This window comes from Amblyomma maculatum, chromosome 1 (genome assembly GCF_055883805.1).
Source record: "Amblyomma maculatum isolate TAMU_Amacu chromosome 1, ASM5588380v1, whole genome shotgun sequence".
Taxonomy (NCBI): Eukaryota; Metazoa; Arthropoda; class Arachnida; order Ixodida; family Ixodidae; genus Amblyomma; species Amblyomma maculatum.
The window spans coordinates 68,109,956-68,131,485 of record NC_139344.1 but is presented as its reverse complement, the minus strand read 5'-3'; the positions used below and the strand labels follow the sequence as shown (position 1 = coordinate 68,131,485).

At 42.2% G+C, this 21,530-nt stretch overlaps 1 protein-coding gene across 1 annotated transcript in view; it reads right to left on the bottom strand.

Moving 5' to 3' along the window:
- Window positions 1-19,202, bottom strand: part of LOC146202729 (transforming growth factor beta regulator 1) — a 61,070-nt gene extending 41,868 nt beyond the window's left edge. Inside the window, exons 1-2 of the mRNA XM_084588282.1 lie at window positions 17,549-19,202; window positions 4,415-4,711 (exon numbers count right to left, since the gene is read on the bottom strand). Of these exons, the coding sequence (XP_084444408.1) occupies window positions 4,415-4,711; window positions 17,549-18,019 (768 nt within the window). The 5' untranslated portion in view covers window positions 18,020-19,202. The remainder of the gene's footprint in view (window positions 1-4,414; window positions 4,712-17,548) is intronic.
- Window positions 19,203-21,530: the final 2,328 nt, after the last annotated feature.

Here is a 21,530-nt window from a genome sequence, read left to right as displayed (position 1 = left end):
TCAAAAAGCATTCTCTATGACGATTCCTAGAGTTTTGGACCTTTTGATTTAAATAAATAAAAACCAATAGAAGTATGCTAAATTCAGTTCTAAAAATTCGGTTTTAACTGGCCAAAAGATCAGTATTCTTGGCATGCAACGCACAGTTATCAGGCTGTTGTGCGATCTGCATCGCTAGCTTAAACTGACTCCTCAGACCGGGAAGCACCACCTCCTATGCGGCTGTTAGCTAAAAACTGTTTACTGCCATTACCAACATACAGCAGCTAGCCAGTAAAGCAAGTTCGTCAATTCCATGTAGAAGATTGACATGAAACCGTGCGCAAGTGTCACGAAAAAAACACTAAGTTCTGGCTACCACAACAGCGCAGCGACACTTCCATCACTTCCATTAACATGAAGACCACGTCATGCCCTGCCTCCTCACTCAAACTTGCATGTGAGCCCAACGATAACATGTCAGTAAAATTCTTAGAAGCAAACAGCCATTTACATTTTTGTCTGTCTGCCTTCTCATATAATTTTTATTATGTTTTTAATGACAAATATTTTCTTATACTAGCACAGCTCGAAGTACTGCCATTTGCAAGTTAATTACTGGGAAATAAACTCATCATGTCGACAGAAATACTGAGGCAGATTCTAAGCAATTTTTTACCACACAGGACTATGGGAACAAATAACTGGAAAGTCAGCAATTTAATATATAATTGAAAACATTATTTAAAAAAAAAAATTAGAAGAAAGAAACTAGTGCTCTGAAATCAACAGTAAAAAAAGTTCAGCAAATTTAAAAAAAAAATGAAAACCAAAAAGCACAATGCCTAACAATACCTATTGAGTGTTTTAGAGAGCACATTCAAAATTTCCAAAAAAACAAACAAGAAAGTTTGAAAAATTGTCAAGACCGAACTCACAGCTGCGCAAGACATAATTTATGGTAGAATGCTTCTACCTATATAGCCAAATAGCTAAATAAAACTAACCCTGCAATTAATCAAATCAGATAGCGCCTACTGCAAGTCCACAGCTGTGAAGAAAACGACACACATCAGTATTTGAAACAAAGAGTAATTTTCCAAAGCCCATACAGCCTGATGAAATTCAGTGCTTCTTCCACACAAAACTTCAATTGAGCTCATCAGGCATGCAGGAAGCCTGGCAAGAAAGATACACCCGCTAATGATGTGGTGCAGTGACTTATGGTGCCCAATTCGAACTGCACACTGTATTGTACCATGTCAAGAAAACTGCTCATCATTTGTTGCAAGAAACAGGAGTCATTGTCAACTGTGCAGATGTTAGTTTTTAGAGCAACAGAGTGAAAAAATATGTATGACTTGACAGAGCAGGGGAGGCAGTTCTAATCTGGCAGCATAGTACTAGCAACATGTCAGCACATGTGCAATTTCCATTGAGCTTCCTGTGATTTTAATGTGCTGACTTTCAGTTTTCTGCGGAGAAAATCGCAGGATTTTGTCATGTTGTTGCTAATAGAAATTAGTTTTTTTTTCCTTGTTTGTTTCAATAACTGAATGATAGTTAATTACTGAATTTTAGTTATTTGGCTATGTATAAGAAGAGCTCTCGCAGTAAATCACGTCTATCGCAGCTGAGAGTTTGTCCCCAAAAATATTTTTCTCCTATTTTGAACTCCCTATCCTTAGTAAACACCCAGTATGTGCACCTCACTCTGAAATTCACTTCAGTATCCCATAAAAAGGACATACCCTCACAGCTGTCACTGAGTTTCATACTACACAGTGGTAACCGTCAAGTGAGCTCATTTTTTTAATTTTTATTGTGAACGCAAAACAGATTTACAATAGGTGTCCCAGCTAAAGGTTGATTTAATTTATAAAATTTAACATCTCTACATCTAACATCTCTATGGGGACACTGTAGTGAAGGGCTCCGGATAATATCAGCCGCTTGGTGTTCTTCATTGTGCACTGACATAACACAGTACACTGTGCATTATGCCATCATCAAAATGCGGCCGCCGCCGCCAAGACTAAACTCAAGTCCTCTTGCCCCGTGCTCGATGCCTTAACCACCGAGTCACCGCAGTAAAGTCCCAGCTAAAGGTAACCGAGCTTTCAAAAACACGACAGTGTCCTAGCCCCAGTGAAACCAACTGAGGGATGTTGCTAACTTTTCTAAAATTAGCTTCAGGAATAAAGTGCCAGTTTTGAAGTAGTAGAAAAACAGCTGGCTGAAATATCTGCACTAAAGTACCTTATAATACTACAGCTTTTTTTATCAGCCTTAAAACATAATTCGCACAATACTTCCCCATGACAGCAGTACTGGTTCAGCATCTGAAGATTTTCCTCTGGAGCGCTGCCCCACATGGGAATTTACGTATGCAGTGGATTAGATATTTGCCAGCAGATGCCATGTGGTAGCTTTCTTTTGAAGCCAGCAAATAAAACTATGCAAAATGATACATTGATGCTAACACTAATACCAGCTGTATTTCATGAATATTTACAACTTCTGGATCGACACTTTACTCCTGAAGTCAATAATTAAAATGTTATCCAATTATCTTTACTAATTAACCTTGGAGAATGAAACAAAACTTTAAGGAACAAAAAATACTGCAGACTAGGACATACGACTCTTAAGAGCCCTTAGTTGGTTTCAATAACTCGGTATAGTCGGTTTTTTTAGAGTGCAGCTTTTTTGCGTCTGCTCGGCGGTTGAGCCACATCGACATTGTTGTCAGTGTAACCGAACGAGAGAAAGTCACGAGCCAAGAACAATTTCTCAGAACAAGAGAAAGAAGAGCCACGACTTCTTTGGCTCATGAGGATGAAGCGAAGCGCCCATGCAGTAGGATGTGAAGAAGAAGCAAAATTAAGTCGAGCGGCGCATGCCGGTGCACAAGCCGAGCACGCGCAGTTCAGTCCTGAAAGCCTGAGACGTTGAATACCTACTTCTGGTGCTCTGCTGTAATCCCGTAAAGACCAACAAGAAAAATAGATTACTTTGTAGCTGCAGATACATCTGCCTCAATATATCGCAAAAATAGCTGCGCTAAATTTTGCATTAGAGAGTAAAAGCTTGGTTGCCTTCAGCTGGCACACATGAATACGCTTTTCTTCAGGGCTGCCTTTCAAATACTACCCACTATGAACACAACTTCCTTCAAGCTATAAATCACATGCAAGCCAAATAAAAAGCAAGTATTGCAATCCACTAGGACTTAAATGCTTTGGCATGCAATCTAGAAAGATCTCCATTATGGCTGTTATTCTAGGGGGCCAGACTTATCGGTTGTTATATTTTTATTATCCGGAGGAGTTGTTTTTGTGTTTATTTCAGAAAAGTTTTATTTTCATTGCTTGTGTGCTAGTAAGCACACCTTATAGACCACCTATTAATGCACAAATGATTGCTATAGACCAGAGGCTGCTAAATAAATATTATAAATATTTTCTTTTTAAATTAACAGCAATAAAGTTTAGTGCTTGGAATCACAAGAAAAAAACGCGTATAAAAGAGCATTTCTAAAAACTGGGTTGTGCAACAACACAAATTTTCAAGAGAAAAAGTGAAAGCAACAGATGAACAACACATACACTTCCTTTACTTCGACAAGTAGAGTCAAGAATTTCTGTTTAGTGGCCTTTGTGTCGAAATAACTTCATCTGGTTGCAATAAATGAAACTGCATTTATTGCTTTGCCACTGCTCATTTCTTCACTTACAAAATTGTGAAAGCAAGAAATGCCGAAAGAACAGTTTTTGGTTGACCACAACAGGAATCTAGGAGAAGCCAGGAGACCTTCGATAACGAATTCCGCATATGATGGCAGTGCTAAAAGTGTCACTAGAGAGCTGCAAAAGGCGAAACATAACACTTCTTTGTCAAGCTTGTGCATGATTTCAAGTTTATAGTGGCTCATTACAGAAGTCAGTGTTCTTATGCACCTTGAAAAAATTCTTAACAAAGTAATTGCTCTGATAAGATGGTGACAGTCTGAGCAAAAAACCCATGCACATCAGTAGACAAACCTTGATGAGGTGGTGAAGCCTCTCAGTCTGCACATTGTGTGTGTGTGTGTGTTTCCGAAATAGTGAATAAATACCTCAAACAACACAGCCGCATTACTTAACACAACAATCCCACAGTTACACTGCATGCACTCCTGGCTTCTAAACTTTGTCAATTATCTCTTCTGAACTGTGCCCAACAGCCAGCAAGCTTTGGCACACATTAAAAATTTTGACCTTTTTCGGCTAAAACCGAAAACTCCGGTCCCTGCTGCAACTCACCATAAAAATGAAAAGAGTGCTAGCATGACACCGTAGTAAAGGCATTCGCAGGCATCACCTTATATAGATACAGAAACATTTCCACTAGCACTGGAAGTCAGAACTGATATATGGTTCAAGCATCAGCATACCCTGGGTCCAGTGCCAGCATCCAGAATAGTGCAGGTATAGATGCAGGCATGGTTCACATTAAGGACACTGGCATATATGCGGGAGCTGCAGTAACCAACAGGGTACAGGCTTTCCTGGCAGTGAAATCCAGCTCGGTCAGTCACAATCTCCCCCAGGCTATGAACCTTGCAACCGGGCAGCACAATGGGGAATAAAGGGCGACCACATGCGTCCAGCGGGATCGGTGCCACCAATCGCTTGTCAGCTCCCGTTGGCTTCCTCCGTTTGGGTCGTGGTGCTTCGTCAGCAGGTCCCTCCTGGAAGGACATGATCAGAAATATGTGCAGCATATTACCAAAATTCAAGTTGAAAACAAACATTTTTTTCCATTCTCAAAATTGGTATTTCACAAAGCCTCAAAGTAGTCAAGATTCAGCGGTTAACAGTGCTCTGTTTGAACCTCCGCCCTGTTTCAGTTACAACCTACAGCACTGCTGAAGCACACAAATCAAGCTGCTGAAATATAAAATTGCCTAGTGTCCCAATTTTATTCGCAAAAAGCTGGGCTGACATGCCAATCCATGTCACATTGCGAAAACCAGCATACTTTGAACACTGCTCACTTCAAAAGACTTATTGAGCAATTTTTACTTTACTCTCCAAAATTGTATTTTAAGATCACAAGTGCTCAGCGAGCACCTATATAATGCCATCCACAGCTCTTACACCATGCTAACACAACATGACCTGAATGCCGGCTACATTTACATGAACGCAACAGACGCCTATTTAATAATATTTCACCATTTAAATACTTTAAGGACAAAATGGCAGCATGGTTGACAGTTAAGGCTGCACATCTACCATACTGCAAACATTACTAATCTTGCAGGAAAGACACCAGTGCAGAGCATTTTGTAAAGATATTAGCTACTGCCACCTTTATGACACCTCCAGCTGTCTACAGCAGCAGCCACTAAGCAGTTCTGTAGCATGCACCTATCCCAAACAATTCATGAAGCAATGGACAGGCACCTACCAAATACAAAAGCACTGGCAACAACTGGCACACCAATTGCCTTTGCATAGTATGGACATCACACAGTATTCAGTCCTCAATGCTTTTTTTTTTTTCACATTTTTTTTTATTTCTATATTATGGACAAAAATCAATACACCACACAAAAATGTGCACTCAAAATACTGGAACAATTTTCTCTGTTGCCACTGCAAAATACAGCTCACTCAGTCTTAATTAGTACCTTGTTCCTCTGGCTCAGGCTTTGATATGCACAGCCTTCACGCTGCCACTTATATTGTGATGCTTCTTTCACTCAGCCCTCTTGGCGTCTTGTGCCCCAACCTGCCTCATCTCTCATTTTTGAACTGAAGGCTTAACTTTAAGCAAGAGCCCTTCAAGCTAGAAACTGCATGCACAGGATCTACTAGCGATACTGCAGGTCTCCCCCCTACTCCATTTTTTTCCCCCCTATGTATTTAATAAAACATTCTGCTAACTATTTTTAACGTACGAAAAATGTGCAACTTTTAGGGTTCGTTTAATAATGTTATTTTAAATATACTGAATTAGTTAAATCAATAACCAGGCAGTAAAAATAAAACTAAGTGAATGTATTATTTTATCATATCATACACTAGAATGAATCAAAGAACGAAATTTAGAAGCCACCATCAACCACACCTTTTGCAAGCAAACTACAGTGCGTCAAAATATATTTTCCCCGCTGTTATGAATTTTTATTCGTCCATACAAGATGTCATGAGAATTATTACAAATTTTTACAACATATGGCTTATGATCTGAGATGAAAAAACTTTAAAATATGCAAAAGTTGTTGCAATGCCTGAAAATACTAGTGCTCAGATTTATTCATTTCAGAGCTAAAATAAAGATGCTCATGCCTAACAGTTGTTTCTCGAAAGCATTATAAAAGTTATTTGCCTTATAAAAATACGCTCCTACGTCAATATGGACACTTTGGTTCACGAGTAGATTTGTCCATAGAGTCGTCCACAATAACGAATCACAAAAAAATATACAGCAAGAAAAAAATATCATCCCATGATTAGGATCTGCTCTTGAGCAAAGTGGTTGTTAATGAAGCTGAAATCAGAAAACAATTTTGCAGCTCCAAGCAGCCCATTATCGTCACTGCCATTTATGCTTGAAATAACATGGTGCAGCTTCACGCACCTGGTTATCTATCAGCGATACGCTTGATGGCATCACATAGTCAGACGACGTAACTCTTACTACGGCTGTTCGTATCCCATAACACAACAGCTGCCCAATTATGCTGTCTGTGAAGCACAAATTGCGGGCAGAGTAATCTTAAGAGCTAGTCATGCAATGCTGCAAATGGCAAGGAGTGCAAATATGGTAACTTTGACCTGTACAGCATTAAACCACCAGAGGAAAGGACTATCAGACATTCATGTGCACTTTTCGTCTGCATTCCTCTGCTGTCCTGCACTCAAAATGCAGGAAATCAATAAAAGTCTGCTTTTCAAAGACACTTTATAGTCATCATTGTCCATAATGTGATAAAGATGTATGAGACTCAAATGTGCTCTCTGCATTTTCCCCCTGTCTATTGTCTCTACAGCGAATTTCCATATTAACAAGGCACAAATACATTAAAAAAGTTTGGTTCCCAGAAATACTGTCTGTAATTCAAACTACCTATATTAGGGGTTCATATTAATGAGCCACAATCGTACTTTAGTAGAAAGCATAGAGACATCAACATAAATGCGCACCTCAACGATAATTTAAAAATCAAATTTAGAATTATTATAATAGAAACAAAAAAATCATAACAAAATTTGCTGCACACAACTGCTAAATTTTTAAATGTGTGGTATGCAAATATCCCAGAAAAAAAAATTGGCTAATACACTCAAAGTGCACAAAATGCTTCAAAAGAAAATGGCTTAAGGGTTACTTATGAAACTGAAGTTTTACTTTCAGTCAAAATTAGTTTTCTGCCTCTTTCTGCCTACGTTGACATCTTCCAGCAGTAAAATGACACATTTATCGGTGAGCAAACTGGATTTGAAAATAACCTTGCCAGTCAACTTAAACTTGCAACGCCTGTATCTAAAAAAACCAGCTGCAGCCAGTTTCAAATGAATGGCAGTGTGCATAGCATCTAGGTTTGTTTGTTTTGTTTTTGTGGGGTTTTAACATCCCAAAGCGACTCAGGCTATGAGAGACGCCGTAGTGGAGGACTCCGGAAATTTCGACTACCTGGGGTTCTTTAACGTGCACTGTCATCGCACAGCACACGGACGCCACTCCGTTTCACCTGCATCGAAACGCAACCGCCGAGGTCGGGTTCGAACCCGGGTACTCCGGCACAGTAGTCGGGCGTCTTACCACTGCACCACCCGGATCAGCGCCCTAAAATTGCTGTGGGCCAGTGGTGACACCTGTGTTTAGTTTTAGCAAGATATCGTTAGATAAAGGGAATGTCATGGAGAGAATCCGGTGTCGGCATTGCGAGTGAAAATTAACGAGCATGGCATTGGCATGGCCGGGTACTGATTCTACAATGGCAGGTGTGACATACTACGTAATATCAGAAAGTTGGGAGGAGCTGCCGACTTGGGTTGCTCATTTCTGGTAGGAGGGTGGGGATAAGAATCAATCTTCTGGTGCTTTTGAATGCCGAGTCAGGCACTCTACACCTAAGCTACATAGGCCTGTTCATATGGTTAGGTTAAAGCAGGACTATATGTGGGGTGGTTTTTAATGCTATTGCATCATATCCTTAAAGATGGAGCTTAAATGTCCCCCAATTTTTTGTCAGTCTTTCCTAGCCTACAAAAGCTCCATTTTCAATGACAGTGCTTTGGAAACAGTACTCTAGGCCAACCTTCGTGTGTCCTCATTGCCAAAAAGGTGTTGGCCTGTGTTGATGATCACCTTGCTCTAAGGACAGACTCTCGAAATATATTTTTCCTGCCAATCCTTGTGGCTAGACAACGCCACCATTAACTTTCGAATGGTACTCACAGAGTCCCTTACGGTGTGTGTATTAGTTAATTCGTGTGGTGGGAAAAATTCTTTATTTGCAACAGACTCTTTTGCTGCCAGCAAAACATTAACATAGAAAGTGTTGTGTTGTGTTGGGGTTTTTGACGCATAAGCGACCAAGCCTATCAAGCACCAAGAACAAGGTTGTTTGTCTTTACTTTTTGGATATAACTAATCCATTTTTAAATTGTTATATAGCTTGTTAAGGAGCATTGCTTCTTTTAGAAACCCAAAAATGTGAGTGATTTCAACCGGTGTATCTTCTCCCAAAAGCAGGCTGGGATGAAAAGAGATCTTCGTTGTAAAACTGAGCAAATTATTTTTCTTAATTTCTCCAGCTTAGTGCATGATAGCAGAATGTGATTTGCCATTAGTTCATCTCTGCACCCTTTACATAAAGGTTTGTTTCCTTTTTTAAGAATGAAGTCATGTGTTAGGTGCGTTTACCCGATGTGAGGCCGACATAAAATGATTTCAACAAAGCGTTTTTGGTGGCTGCACGATGCCCATTCTTTGACAACTGGTTTAAAAAAGTGTAATTGTTTAGTTCATTGGGTTCCATGAAACCTGCTATTTTGATCTCAGTTTTCCCTATATGAGCTTCATAACATCTCTATGTGGCATGCTGACTAGTTGTATTTCATCCTTACGGGCTGCTGCGGCATGTGCCAGCTCTCTCGTTGCCGTGGATTCCAACATGGCTTGATAACCAACAAAACCTAATTGACTGCCCCTGTGTTTGCACAGCTACTATGTTATGTTATTATGTCCCAAATTAACGGTTCTGTAGCATTCCGATGATGTAGTGCTTTGATTACACTCAGAGAATCTGTATAAATGATGCTGTTTCCAATACTTTTCTGTAATATTTCTTCTACAGCCACAGAAATGGCATGACACTCAGCTGTAGAAACAAATGAACACTCAGACAACTTTACTATTTTCTCCCATTTACCTTGTATTACAGCGCTTCCAATGTAGTTTAGTTTAGTTTGTGGGGTTTAATGTCCCAAAGCGACTCAGGCTATGAGAGACGCACTTCCAATGTAATGTGCAGTCTTAGAACCATCTGTATAGAATGCTGCATAAGCTTTGTATTTTTCATTTAGTCTCAAAGAACTCCTGTACTATGTGTTCATGCAGTGCTTGTTTCTTATGAAAGTGGGTTAATGTGAAGTCGCACACAGAGGGAAAATAGTACCAAGGAGGCAGTGGGCTTGGCCTCCGGGCAATATTTGGAAGTGAATCAAGTATATTTAATTCCTGGCATGCCTGTTCAAAACAGACAATTAGTGGTTTGATTGCTTGGGGTTTGTTGTTAGAGAGCTCCGGATGGACAGCTTGTGACTATTGGGTGACGTAGGTGTTTCATTAGGGATCTTATGCATTGCACATAATGAACAATGCACATGTAAGCATTGTTCTCCTGTCTTTAAGAGGTGGTTCATTTGCTTCAACATAAAGGCTATTTATTGGAAATGTCCTATATGTGCCAGTTGAGAGGTGCAATCCCATGTTGTGTACTAGATTCAAGCGTTTGAGATGGACACAATGCTTCCATAATAAAGGGTAGAGCATATTACAGGTCGATAAATATGTAGAAGGCATTTTTTGTCAGACCCCTAGTGTTTCCTTGAGAGTACTTTAAGTATGTTTAATGACTGAGATTCTTTCTGAGGGTGTTTATGTGGGGTAAAAATGTTAACTTTTTCATCAAAGATAATGCCCAGAAATTTATGTTCATCTTTAACCAGTAGTATGGTTTTCTTTAAGTGTAGGGTTGAGGCAGTATGCAAGCCTCGTTTCAGGATGAGCAGAACAGGCAATAATTTCTGTGGAGAGAACTGAAACCCATCTGCCCATGTGGCTAGTCTAATTATGGTTAACTGTACTTGCTGCTCTCACGTGGTTATGTATAAAGCGAGTACATAATGGACTTCAAGATTTCTCTGGTTACTGAATTAAGTTTTACAACAAAGAGAGTAGTACTTAAAATATACCCTTGGGGAACTCTATTTTCTTGAAAGGGTTGAGCCCAGGCGTACTTTAAATGAACGGTTTGAGAGGAAATTATTTTGACAGTTTAACATCCGGCCTTGAATACCTAGGTCTGCTAAATCACGTAGAACGCTGAAACTCCACACTGTGTCACGCTTTTTCCATGTCAAGGAAGACGGCAAGACAGTGTCGTTTATGTATAAATGCTTCTTAGAGAGCATTTTCAAGTCTAAGAAGATGGTCTGTCATTGCGCATGCTTTTTTAAAACCACACTGATTAATTTTCAGAAGTTTACATGATTCTAAACTCAAGGTTAACCTAATGTTCAAGACACTTCCGAAATTTAGCAAGGCAACTCATGAGGGCTACAGGCCGGTAGCTACTAGGGGGATTTGGCAGCTTTACGGGCTTGAGTAATAGGACTATAACACCTGTTTTTTAAGCTTCCAGCACCTTTCCTGACATCGATATTTTGTTAAAAATTTCAAAAGTGCATGTACAGCAGAATTGAAAAGATGGGCCAGCATTTCACAATGTATTCTGTCGGGTACTTGGGCAGTTAGTTTTCCGGCAGACAGTACTCTATTTATTTCATGGACAGTAATTTGACTGTCATAAGGTTCGTTCGTGCAACCAGTTGTTAGAGGTCTGTGTTTTTCAGCAATATTTTTGTGTTTTAGAAATGACTGTGTGTAGAGGGAAAAACTAGAACCTGCTGCAAAGTGTTCGTCTAATATGTTTGCTTGTACCAGTAGGGTTGCTTGAATACCAGGTGCTGTTGAAAGAGGAACTGTAAATGGTGAGAAGCTGCCATTTAGCTTCTGCACCTGCCTCTAGATTTTTTCGGCAGTTCACTGGATGTACTGTGCTTTTGCCCTCGCTTTCTTGAAGTTTATTAGGTTGTCATAGGCTGCGTACCTCCTGAAAGTTCCCCACACTTTATTTTGCATTTTTTTGCCTCCTTACATTCTTTAGAATACCAAACTTTTTGGTTGCACCGCATTATTCCAGAAGACTGAGGGATAGCAATTTCTGCTGCAGCAAGAATACAATTTGTGAACTTTTCATTCAATTCATCAACGTTATGCTTGTCTGAATATAATTCATGCAAATGAGCTTTTTCTTTAAAAGTTGCCCAATTCGCTAAATGCAGCTTCCAATGTGGTTTTGTTGGAATGACAGCAGGTGATGATAGATTGATAAAAACTGGCAAGTGATCACTCCCATATGGGTTATCTAAAGTATCCCATGTAAAATCACCAAAAACAGATGGTGAACTGAATGAAAGGTCTAAAACGCTAATTTTCCCGGATGATGCAGAGCAGTATGTGGGCTTACTGGAATTCAACAGACAAACGTTATTGGAAAGTATGAGCTTCTCCAAAATTTCACCTCTGCTGTCCGTTTTTTTCGCTACCCCAAAAATGAGAATGTGCGTCAAAATCCCCACGGCCGGTGATATTTTCTCTTTTGGCGAGTTTCAAAACAGAAAAAAAAATTGCCACACAGTGCACACGTAGGTCATATCACCGAAGTAGTCTTCAAAAGCGTTTCTAGTGCATGGCAATATCGCCCGCACAGCATTTCCAAATGTATACGAAATACCATACGCTGGGTAGTTCCGAAAACACTCACTCCTTGCAGAAGGCAACTGCTCACTTTTTAAAGAATATCCTGGTCGAAAAAACTCCACACGATTACTTAAAGCTTGAAAGCCACACCGCAGAACAACGGATAAAGACATGTTTGAGTATGCCTCGCCAAACAAAACCAGCTGCGCCGCTTCGCTACCTCGCCATTCGGCTTGTGCGCGTTTTCTTGCGGGCGGTGCTGTTCTGCCGAACAGACGGTGGCGTCATACGACGGGCGCCCGGTCCCTATAGCATAGAAAGAAACAACCCACGGCATGAATGGCAATGAATGAAAAAAAGGTCCAAAGTTAAGGGGCTAAGCTTCCCAATGGGCAGAACTTGCTATTCTGGTCTTGTTTCTGTTTCTTTACTGTCCCAAATAAAATCCGATTATTTGACACTGTCCTGGAGCATATTGCTACTACTAGAATCTGGAAACATTACATATAGATGAGAGAAGAAAATCAACATACAATGAGAGGTTTGTAACAGAGCCCAGTTATCAAGAAGTCTGCCATGCTCACAAAGATGATATATGCACCACATTCTTCAGACCTGCAACAAACTGCAACTTCAAAACTGAAAGTTGACTTCTTAGACTATATAACTGGTGGCAAAAGTCTGAAAGTGCACTGGCAGCTTTGAAATAGCAAGCAACATTTATGGGCCAGCAATGATCCATGCTGATTAGGCACAGGAAGAAAAGACTTCAAGAAGCTAACGTTGAGAGATTTTATGCGGACCTACAATGCCTTTTAGACCGCACCCCATCATCAGATGTCGTTTTTCTCATAGGAGACTGGAATGCTAAGGTCGGGAGTGAAGAAATATCCGGAATTACAGGCAAGTTCGGTCTTGGTGAGCCAAATGAAGCTGGGCAGAGGCTAGTAGAGCTTTGTCAAGAAAACAACCTGACCATAGCGAATACTCATTTTCAACAGCACAAGAGGCGCCTGTACACATGGACTTCGCCAGACGGTCTGTACAGGAATCAGATCGATTATATTCTTTGCCGGCAGAGATGGAGAAGCGTTATGCAAGCAGTAAAAACAAGGCCTGGGGCCGATTGTGGCACCGATCATCAGCTTCTTGTTGCCAAAATTAAGCTTTGATTGAGGAAAACACAGAAAACTAGAAGGCCTTTCAGGTATGATCTGGATCAAATTCCATTAGAATATACTGTGGAAGTGTGGAATTGATTTCAAGAATTAGATCTAGAAGACAAAGAGCCCGAAGACATGTGGACTGATGTTCGTGATACAATACAAGAAGTTGCTACTAAGGTAGTTCCAAAGCAAAAGAAATGCAAGAAAGCAAACTGGTTATCTGAAGAGGCTTTGCAAATAGCTGAGGAAAGGAGGATGGCAAAAGTTATGGGGAAAAGAGAAAGATACAAGGTTCTCAATGCGGATTTTCAGAAAATAGCAAGGAGAGATAAGAATGCCTTCCTGAACATACAGTGCCAAGCAGTTGAGGACAACAGCCAATTCAGGAACACAAGAGCTCTGTATAAGACAATCAAAGATATCAAAGGAAGCTTCTGTGCTAAGCTGGGCGTGATAAAGGACAAACAAGGCAAGGACCTCACTGAAGCCTCAGAGATAAAGAAGAGGTGGCAGAAATACACAGAAGAACTGTACAAGAAGGACCCGAATGTGCAAACCCAACATAAGACTGTTGTGATTACTGATCTCGAGCCGGGCATCCTGAAGAGTGAAGTTGAATGGGCCTTAGCCAGCCTTGCTAAGAGCAAAGCTAGCGGAATTGATGGCATTCCAGCTGAGTTGCTTCAAAACCTCAACCATGACGCTGTTAACATTCTTCATACATTGTCAGAAGATTTGGACAACCCTGCAATGGCCAAAGGATTGGAGGATGTCAGTTTACATCCCCATTCCGAAGATAGGCAGTGCCAAAGATTGTTCCAACTACCGCACGATCGCGCTTATTTCGCATGCTAGCAAGGTGATGTTGAAAATACTCCAAGGTAGGCTGCAGTAATATGTGGATCGGGAGCTTCCGGACGTGCAAGCTGGGTTTCGCAAGGGCAGAAGAACTAGAGACCAAATTGCAAACCTTCGCTGGATCATGGAAAAAGCAAGAGAGTTCCAGAAACCCATCTACTTCTGCTTTATTGATTATGCGAAAGCGTTTGACTGCGTAGATCACAGCAGATTGTGGCAGGTTCTCCAAAAGATGGGAGTTTCAATTCACCTTATCTGTCTCCTCAGGAACCTGTATGAAGGGCAAGAGGCCACAGTCAGAACTGGGCATGGCCTTACTGATTGGTTTCCGATTGAGAAAGGAGTAAGGCAAGGCTGCATACTGTCGCCCTGCCTATTTAACCTATATGCAGAGTGCATCACGAGGAAGGCCGGTCTGGACGAGTCTTCAGCTGGAGTGAAGACTGCTGGAAAACGTATCAACAACCTTAGATATGCGGATGATACCACTTTAATGGCAGAAAGTGAAGTGGAACTCAAGAGACTTCTGATGCGCGTACAAGAAGAGAGTGAGAAGTTTGGGCTTAAACTGAACATTAAAAAGACAAAGATCATGGCGTCTTGCCCTATCAAGTCCTGGAGCATCAAGGGACAAGAAGTGGAAGCGGTGACAGATTTTTTCTTCTTGGGCTCCAAGATTACCTCGGAAGGAGACTGCAGCCATGAAATCAGGAGACGCCTGCTTCTAGGAAAGAGAGCAATCATTAGTCTGCCAACCAAGATCTGTATAACTCGTGCTATGGTCTTTCCAGTTGTGATGTATGGATGCGAGAGTTGGACTGTGAAAAAGGCTGACCGCCGAAGGATTGACGCATTTGAATTGTGGTGCTGGCGAAGACTCTCGAGAGTTCCTTGGACTGCCAGAAGATCAAATCAGTCGATATTGTCGACCATAAACCCTGACTGCTCATTGGAGGGTCAAATTCTAAAGTTAAAGCTCAGCTACTTTGGTTATCTGATGAGAAGAGAGGAGTTGCTGGAGAAAGATTTGATGTTTGGAAAGGTTGAGGGTCGCCGGAGAAGGGGTAGGCAGCAAACGCGATGGTTATATGGCATCCTCGAGGCACTGCAGATGAAGTTATGTGATGTTAGGAAGATAGTGAGAGACCGGAAAGCGTGGCGTGACATGGTCCATAGGGTCACGAAGAGTCGGACACGACTGAACGGCTGAACTGAGTACAGGAATTAAATAGTTGCATACAGGCTGTTGAATTAAATTGTACAAGTATAAACATTATTGCTAACAATCGTGTGCTGTAAGCAACAGTGCCTCAGGAGCATTTTTACTTTACAAGAAATATAGCAGTCTCAGTTACAATATCTGTCTGTCTATCTTTCATGCATGAATGTATGTGTGAAGCCTCCACCCTAGCACACCACATAGATTGGAAAACCTTTCGGCCTCCATCGGTAAAACATTGGCATGTTTCACCTATGAGTCCCACTGAATACCCACTTGTACCCTCCAGAAGGCCTCCAATCACCCACCCACCTCAATTTTCCAAAAGGCCCCAACCCACCAGACGCACATAAAGCAGGAGAGTGAAAAGGCAATGATGAAATCTGGATTCGCGGTATGAAGACAAACAATGTTAAAGTACACTGTACAGCTGTTACTGCTAATTAAGATTTGTCTCATAACATCATATGGTTGGTTGCCCGTGTATTTTTCTTTCCTTCTGCAAATTTAGTGACATAGATCAAGCGCTAAGATGTCAATCAGAAAGCTGCTATAGGAACAACTGACTAAAATGAAAATGAAGGGGAACCATAAACAGTAGTCTCGCAAGGTCCTTTCTTTCAAACACCAAGAAAAAAAAAAGCTTGGAAAATACAAAAGATAACGCTTACAAAAGACAAGGAATGAGGAAAAAATTGCAGGGGAGCACTTTTCTTATGTGTGGAAGTTCTGTCATGTCATCTGGTGTACTAGACAGACACTACACTCGTGGACCTAGCCCACACTCGCCCAGATGACATATTATGATAAATGAAGGAGCAGCACAAATGGTTCACGAAGACGACGTGGTTCACTGCACAGCTAGAGAGCGTGTTGCAGGTGGAACCTGATGATGTGTTTATTGCACAGCACGAGAGTGTGTTGCAATTTAAGAAGAGGCATGATTGGCTGCAGCGACAGCCTAGTGACCTCGTGCATGTGCCACAGAAGCTGATATGTTCTTTCTGGCGCAGGTTCGAAAACCAGTCATGGCAATATTTTTTTGTCTATCCACAGTTCGTGTGGATGCAATCTGATGACACACTCCGTCCATGCCACTCATGAGACACGAAATGCTTTTGCATCAAAATCTGAAACTACACAACACAGCACTTTGAAATCAGTTCATGCTTACTCTGCAAGCACCGATTGCTAACATGGCTTGGACAATGTAACCTCCACCATCAGTCGCAGCATTGTAAAAAGCTACTAAGCTACATTTCTTGTTACACAGGAGACCTGCACAGGCATAAGCGGTGCAAAGCAAGGCAGTAGAGCACTTGTATTGCAGAAATTGCACAGCCCTGTTCATGCCACATACCCTTCTTGTCAAGTTTATAGTAAATGTGACCAAAGCAGTCACTGGGCCATGTGGTGGGGCTTATGAAGTGCTGCTCTGCAGGCACTTCACAGGAACAGGGAAAGTCCTCTTCACTGTGTAATGCACTGGTGCCACAGGAGACCCACAGGTGCTCCACCATATGGCCCGGTGACAACTCTGATCATGCACGTAGTGGCCTGGGAGCGTGAAACAAAGACAGTTCAAATAAGCAACTAAAATGCTGTTCAGTAATATAATATGTGAACTTAGAGAACAAATATGCTGGCTTTACTCCTAAATCTATCAGTGACATATGCAGACTGTCCTCCAAAGCAATCTTTTGGTTTGCAATATCTGCATACTCACAAGGCTTGCTCCTTAACTAGCTTGTAACCATCCCATCTAAGAGAGATAACTATCATCATAACCACAAACTTTATAATGCACATAAGACAGAAAACTTCGTTTGTTTGTTGTTGTTTTTTTTCTATGCAACTAATAATCAACAAAATTTATATTTTAACCATTTTATTATTATAACCTCTTTTTCATAAGGCGTTTATACCATTGTGGGAAAGCTCAAGCCCAAATAAGGTATTCGAGCCATAGGTAGCTCGTAAATGAGGTAAATGCACACCAAGGAGGTTTTAGAAGAAGCCTCCTTGGTGCACTGCGCGATGTGCCGTTCGAGCACTCTAGACAGGTGTGTAGACGGCAGCACAGTGCAGATCAGTGTGACAGGAGCTGTAGCCAACGTAATCTCATGACAGCGGCATCTCAGGCACAAAATTTCACTCTGTTCATGCAACAAAACATTTGTTCTAAACCTGTCGACACGGCAACGGTGCCGCTATGCCGAAAATAAACAGCGAGGCTAGCGGGCTTCTAACTTTAAGCCGGTGTTGATTTCCGCAAACAAACCTTTGTATTACGCCGCTTTAGGACCTTTTTCGAGGCTTTCTGGGGTTTGTCGGCGCCTTCCAAAATGCCTCCGACTGCTGGTGTGGATGGTGGTGTCGAATTGCCAACCTGAGCGAGCGCGCTGACTGCTGGTCGCACAGTCTCTATGGGCCCATCACGCTGTTGGCGGTAGTGAAGGAACTTCTTCAGCAGAAAACGACGTTCTTCTTTGGCTACGAAGATGGACTCTTGCACGCGTGCCACTTGATCGCACAGCGCTGCACTTTCAATGACCAAATCCTTCATAAAACGTTCGAGCTTACGGCACTTAGTGCGGTAACGCTCATTTTCCATCGTGAACATAAGATTGGCTCGTTTGAGCGCTAAATTGCTGGGGCCTTTCTGCCGCATGCTACGGGGAAAGTACTTAATAGTATGCGCGGTAATTCCAGCGTCCATATCACTAGAATCGTCCGACACGTCGTCGTTCATCCTTGTTACCAACGTCCCTTGAGCCGCTTTAACGCTTTAACGCTTTAACTGCTTTAAAGGCCCCAATATAGTCCGACGTTTTTGACGCGACTGGCTGAATCGGCGACGTCGGCCACGGCACGTCGGCTACGACGGGCGCGTCAAAAAACTGCCGCTTCTACAGTCTGGCGCGGCTGGCGTGCCCGGTGCCGCGTCGCGCATGCGCACAAGACGCCCTCGAGGGCTGGTACGTTTTCGGTGTGCATTTTCGAGCAGACGACAGGTCACCTACAGGGACGAACTGGCTGCCTATCGAGGCACTAATTATTGTTGTGATCAAGGCAATGATGCGATGTGTTTACTGCGAATGTTCAAATGGCACAAATCATGTACAGCCAGCCGTGGAGACGTCCAGCCCAGCAACGGTCTGAGCCCGCGGCGACGACGGCTACAGACGGGACGATGATTGTGTACGTGCGTGTTTTACTGAAAACTAATCATAATTCAAGTATCTGTACGAATACAGAAGAGTTATAGATTACACAGTAATGAGGATCACTTTCTCGGCCGGCCGCAGTTCCTGTAGAATTCCATAAATTTCGCGAATTCCCTGCTTGTTGAGCCGCTGACGTTCCGTGTGGCCAAATCGAGTACGGCCTTCGATTCCGGCGTGTACAGGTCACAACTCTATGCGAAGCCGCTTCCGCAGATTTTGGTATTTTTCCACTGAATGTACTGCAGATAAGTGAAACAACATCGTTACACCTCCTAGAGCAATGCATTAAAACGTGTATGGCACACGCACCGCAGCGAAGAACTCACAGCTGTGCCCGGCCGCTCTACTGACAGTTTGCATCCCAGGCATTTTTCTTTCCTCTGAACGTCTCTGTAGTCAATCCGCTTGGTATCATAGACGCAGGGCTGCCCTCGAATGCCTTCTAGCAGCTTTTCCGCAACACTGTCTGAAATGCGCGCGCGGTCGCTGTCTACATGCAAGCCGCCATCTTCACTGCGCGTGAGGAATGCTGGGATGCGTGGCCGACGCGGTCGGCGAGAAATAGGCGAGATTCTATTTGCGCGTCGGCGACGTTGGGCCGCGTCGGCTCGCGCTCGCTACGTCCATCACGCCGTGACGTTGGACTATAGACCTCGGTTTTTCGCCGACGTAACGTCGCGGAGGCCGACGTGCGCGCGCGCGTGCGTTACGTCCCTCTACAGAGCGCACCACGCACCACCAAGCGAGCTTTCAAAAAATTTCGAGGCGCTGCATCTGCACCAAGGTCAATGTACCATGTCTGCACCGCCTACGTGTACGAAGGTAAAAGCAGTAAAAGGGTGAAAGTATACGAAAGCTCACTCGTTCCACCGTGCAAGGTGGGTCGTGGTGGCTACCCAGGTGATGGTGGTGATTTCGCCGCTAAAACGCTAAAACCAGAAACTGTTTTTTTTTTTTTTTTTTTTTTTTTTTTTTTTCACGTAGTTAGTCGATGGGCGGAGCTTGACGTTGGCTGACGTCGCAGACAAAAAAAAAAAAAGGGGGGGGGGGGAATAAAAACGCTGACGTGAACTTTTCAGCACATATATTTTTAGCTAGGAAAGAATTTTACTACCTTTTTCGTATAGTAGAGTTTGGATGGCATCAATAACAACCAAACAAGTCACGTGGGCATTTTGAGATTAAAAAAAAAAAACGAAAAAGAAAACTAACAGATCTGTGAGCGCCAAGCGCGCTTCCTCGCTCGCGCACAACCTGTCTCCCCCCGGAAACTTCGCGCTCGGAAAACTGTAGTTACATATATAAAAAAGAAAGCCGAATCTGTGATCGCCACCGTGGTGCGCGCTCAGTGGCTCATTCTCATGGAGGAATTCCCTCCATGCTCATTCCTATGTCCCAAATTTTCTGATCTTTTGTGATGACTCATTTTTCAATTCCTCTTTCATCTTTTCTGAGTGTAAATAATATTTTATTATTATTTATTTAGCTGGACAAACTGGTTAATAATGCTTACAAAGGTGGACCAGTGAAGACAGACTAAAATTTAGGATGAGCATTTCTTGGGGCCAAGTTCCAGGCTATAGCTTTCAGATCATCAACCCCTGTTCCGTATAGTCCAGTTTCCCTATGCCGCATTGGATATAAACCATGTTATGTGCTACTATGCAATTTGGAATTTGTTCAGCTTAGGTGTACAACTGAACATTGTTAGCACAACTTTAAACATCCCTGTGTATTGATGGCCTGTTGGGTATATGTATGTATGTATATAATTATCTTATGCAAGTGGCTAGATAAGCATTTCAATACTTCATTTCAAGGAGTACTCCGGCCTGACTTCATAGCTTGACTCACATTCACGCACTACCAGTAGAAGCTCAGCTTTTGACAAATTTGTGAATCACTGTCGTGATGCACGTCACCTGAAGCTCCAACCTATTCAGGTCACAACGCATTGGCCCATAATTTTGATCCAGTGGTGCCTCCGTCACCAGGACTGTTATCACTACTATTGCCTTAGCTGCAATGCAGTCACTGATGGCCAACCTCTCACTTGAGCAATTGGCACCCTCACCACCAAGTGTTATGCCCTGGCTCTTTTCAATGAGTGAAAAACTAGGTGTACTTCAAGCTTACATCTCTGTGAATGCAAAACAGTGTGTGCTCCATGTCAGCCTTGTGTGCCCTGCGTTCTTGGTAATGCCAGGGCTTGCTTCTGTAAGGCGCATCTTGTAACTGTTTGAAAAAGTAGCCATGATTAGATTAATTGGCTCGTAATGATCCTAATTTGTAGCCAGCATGACATTTTGGCAAAGGTAGCAAGATATTTGAAAAAAAGAAACAGTTTATGCAACTGCAAAGAGCAGCTAATATTCAGCCAGCAGGTTACTATGGCCTGCTTTGTAAGTTTTTCTTGTCACTCACATTTTGCAAGCATTGCAACGTTAAGAACAGCTCCAATTAAGCTACGACCATTATCACAGCAGTTCCCACTGTAAAGCCTACTATTATGTCATAGATTATAATGCCCTTCCACATTCACCTATATCCTTTGCCTGCCGCTCCCTGCAATCTTGCCAGGCTGTGACTGTGATAGCAAAGTAAAACACAAGACCATTTGCACCGCGAACAATAATACTTATTTATTTATATGCACCTTACAAGCCTTCAAGGATGTTGATTGAGGCAGTTGTAGGTATAGAAAAATATGAATTGCATTGGGAGATTCACACTGAACACTGCATTATTCGAAATGAATAGCGCGAAAACAGATGAAGACAAGAGAAGACAACTGTAGTAAACTTATCATGCATAGAATTTTTGTCAGGATGGCACGAGTGATCAGATTTTGAATTCATTGAATATAACTTTTACAAGTAGTGAATTGCTAGAAATTCATATTCACACATAATCTTTTGCCATTACTTTCCCTACCTTTAGTCCTCCAAATCGAAGTATCAGAAAGACTAGACGACTTGCATCTGCATGCCTTCCTATCTGGTTCCATATGTGATAGGCAACTGATGAGCTGGAGAA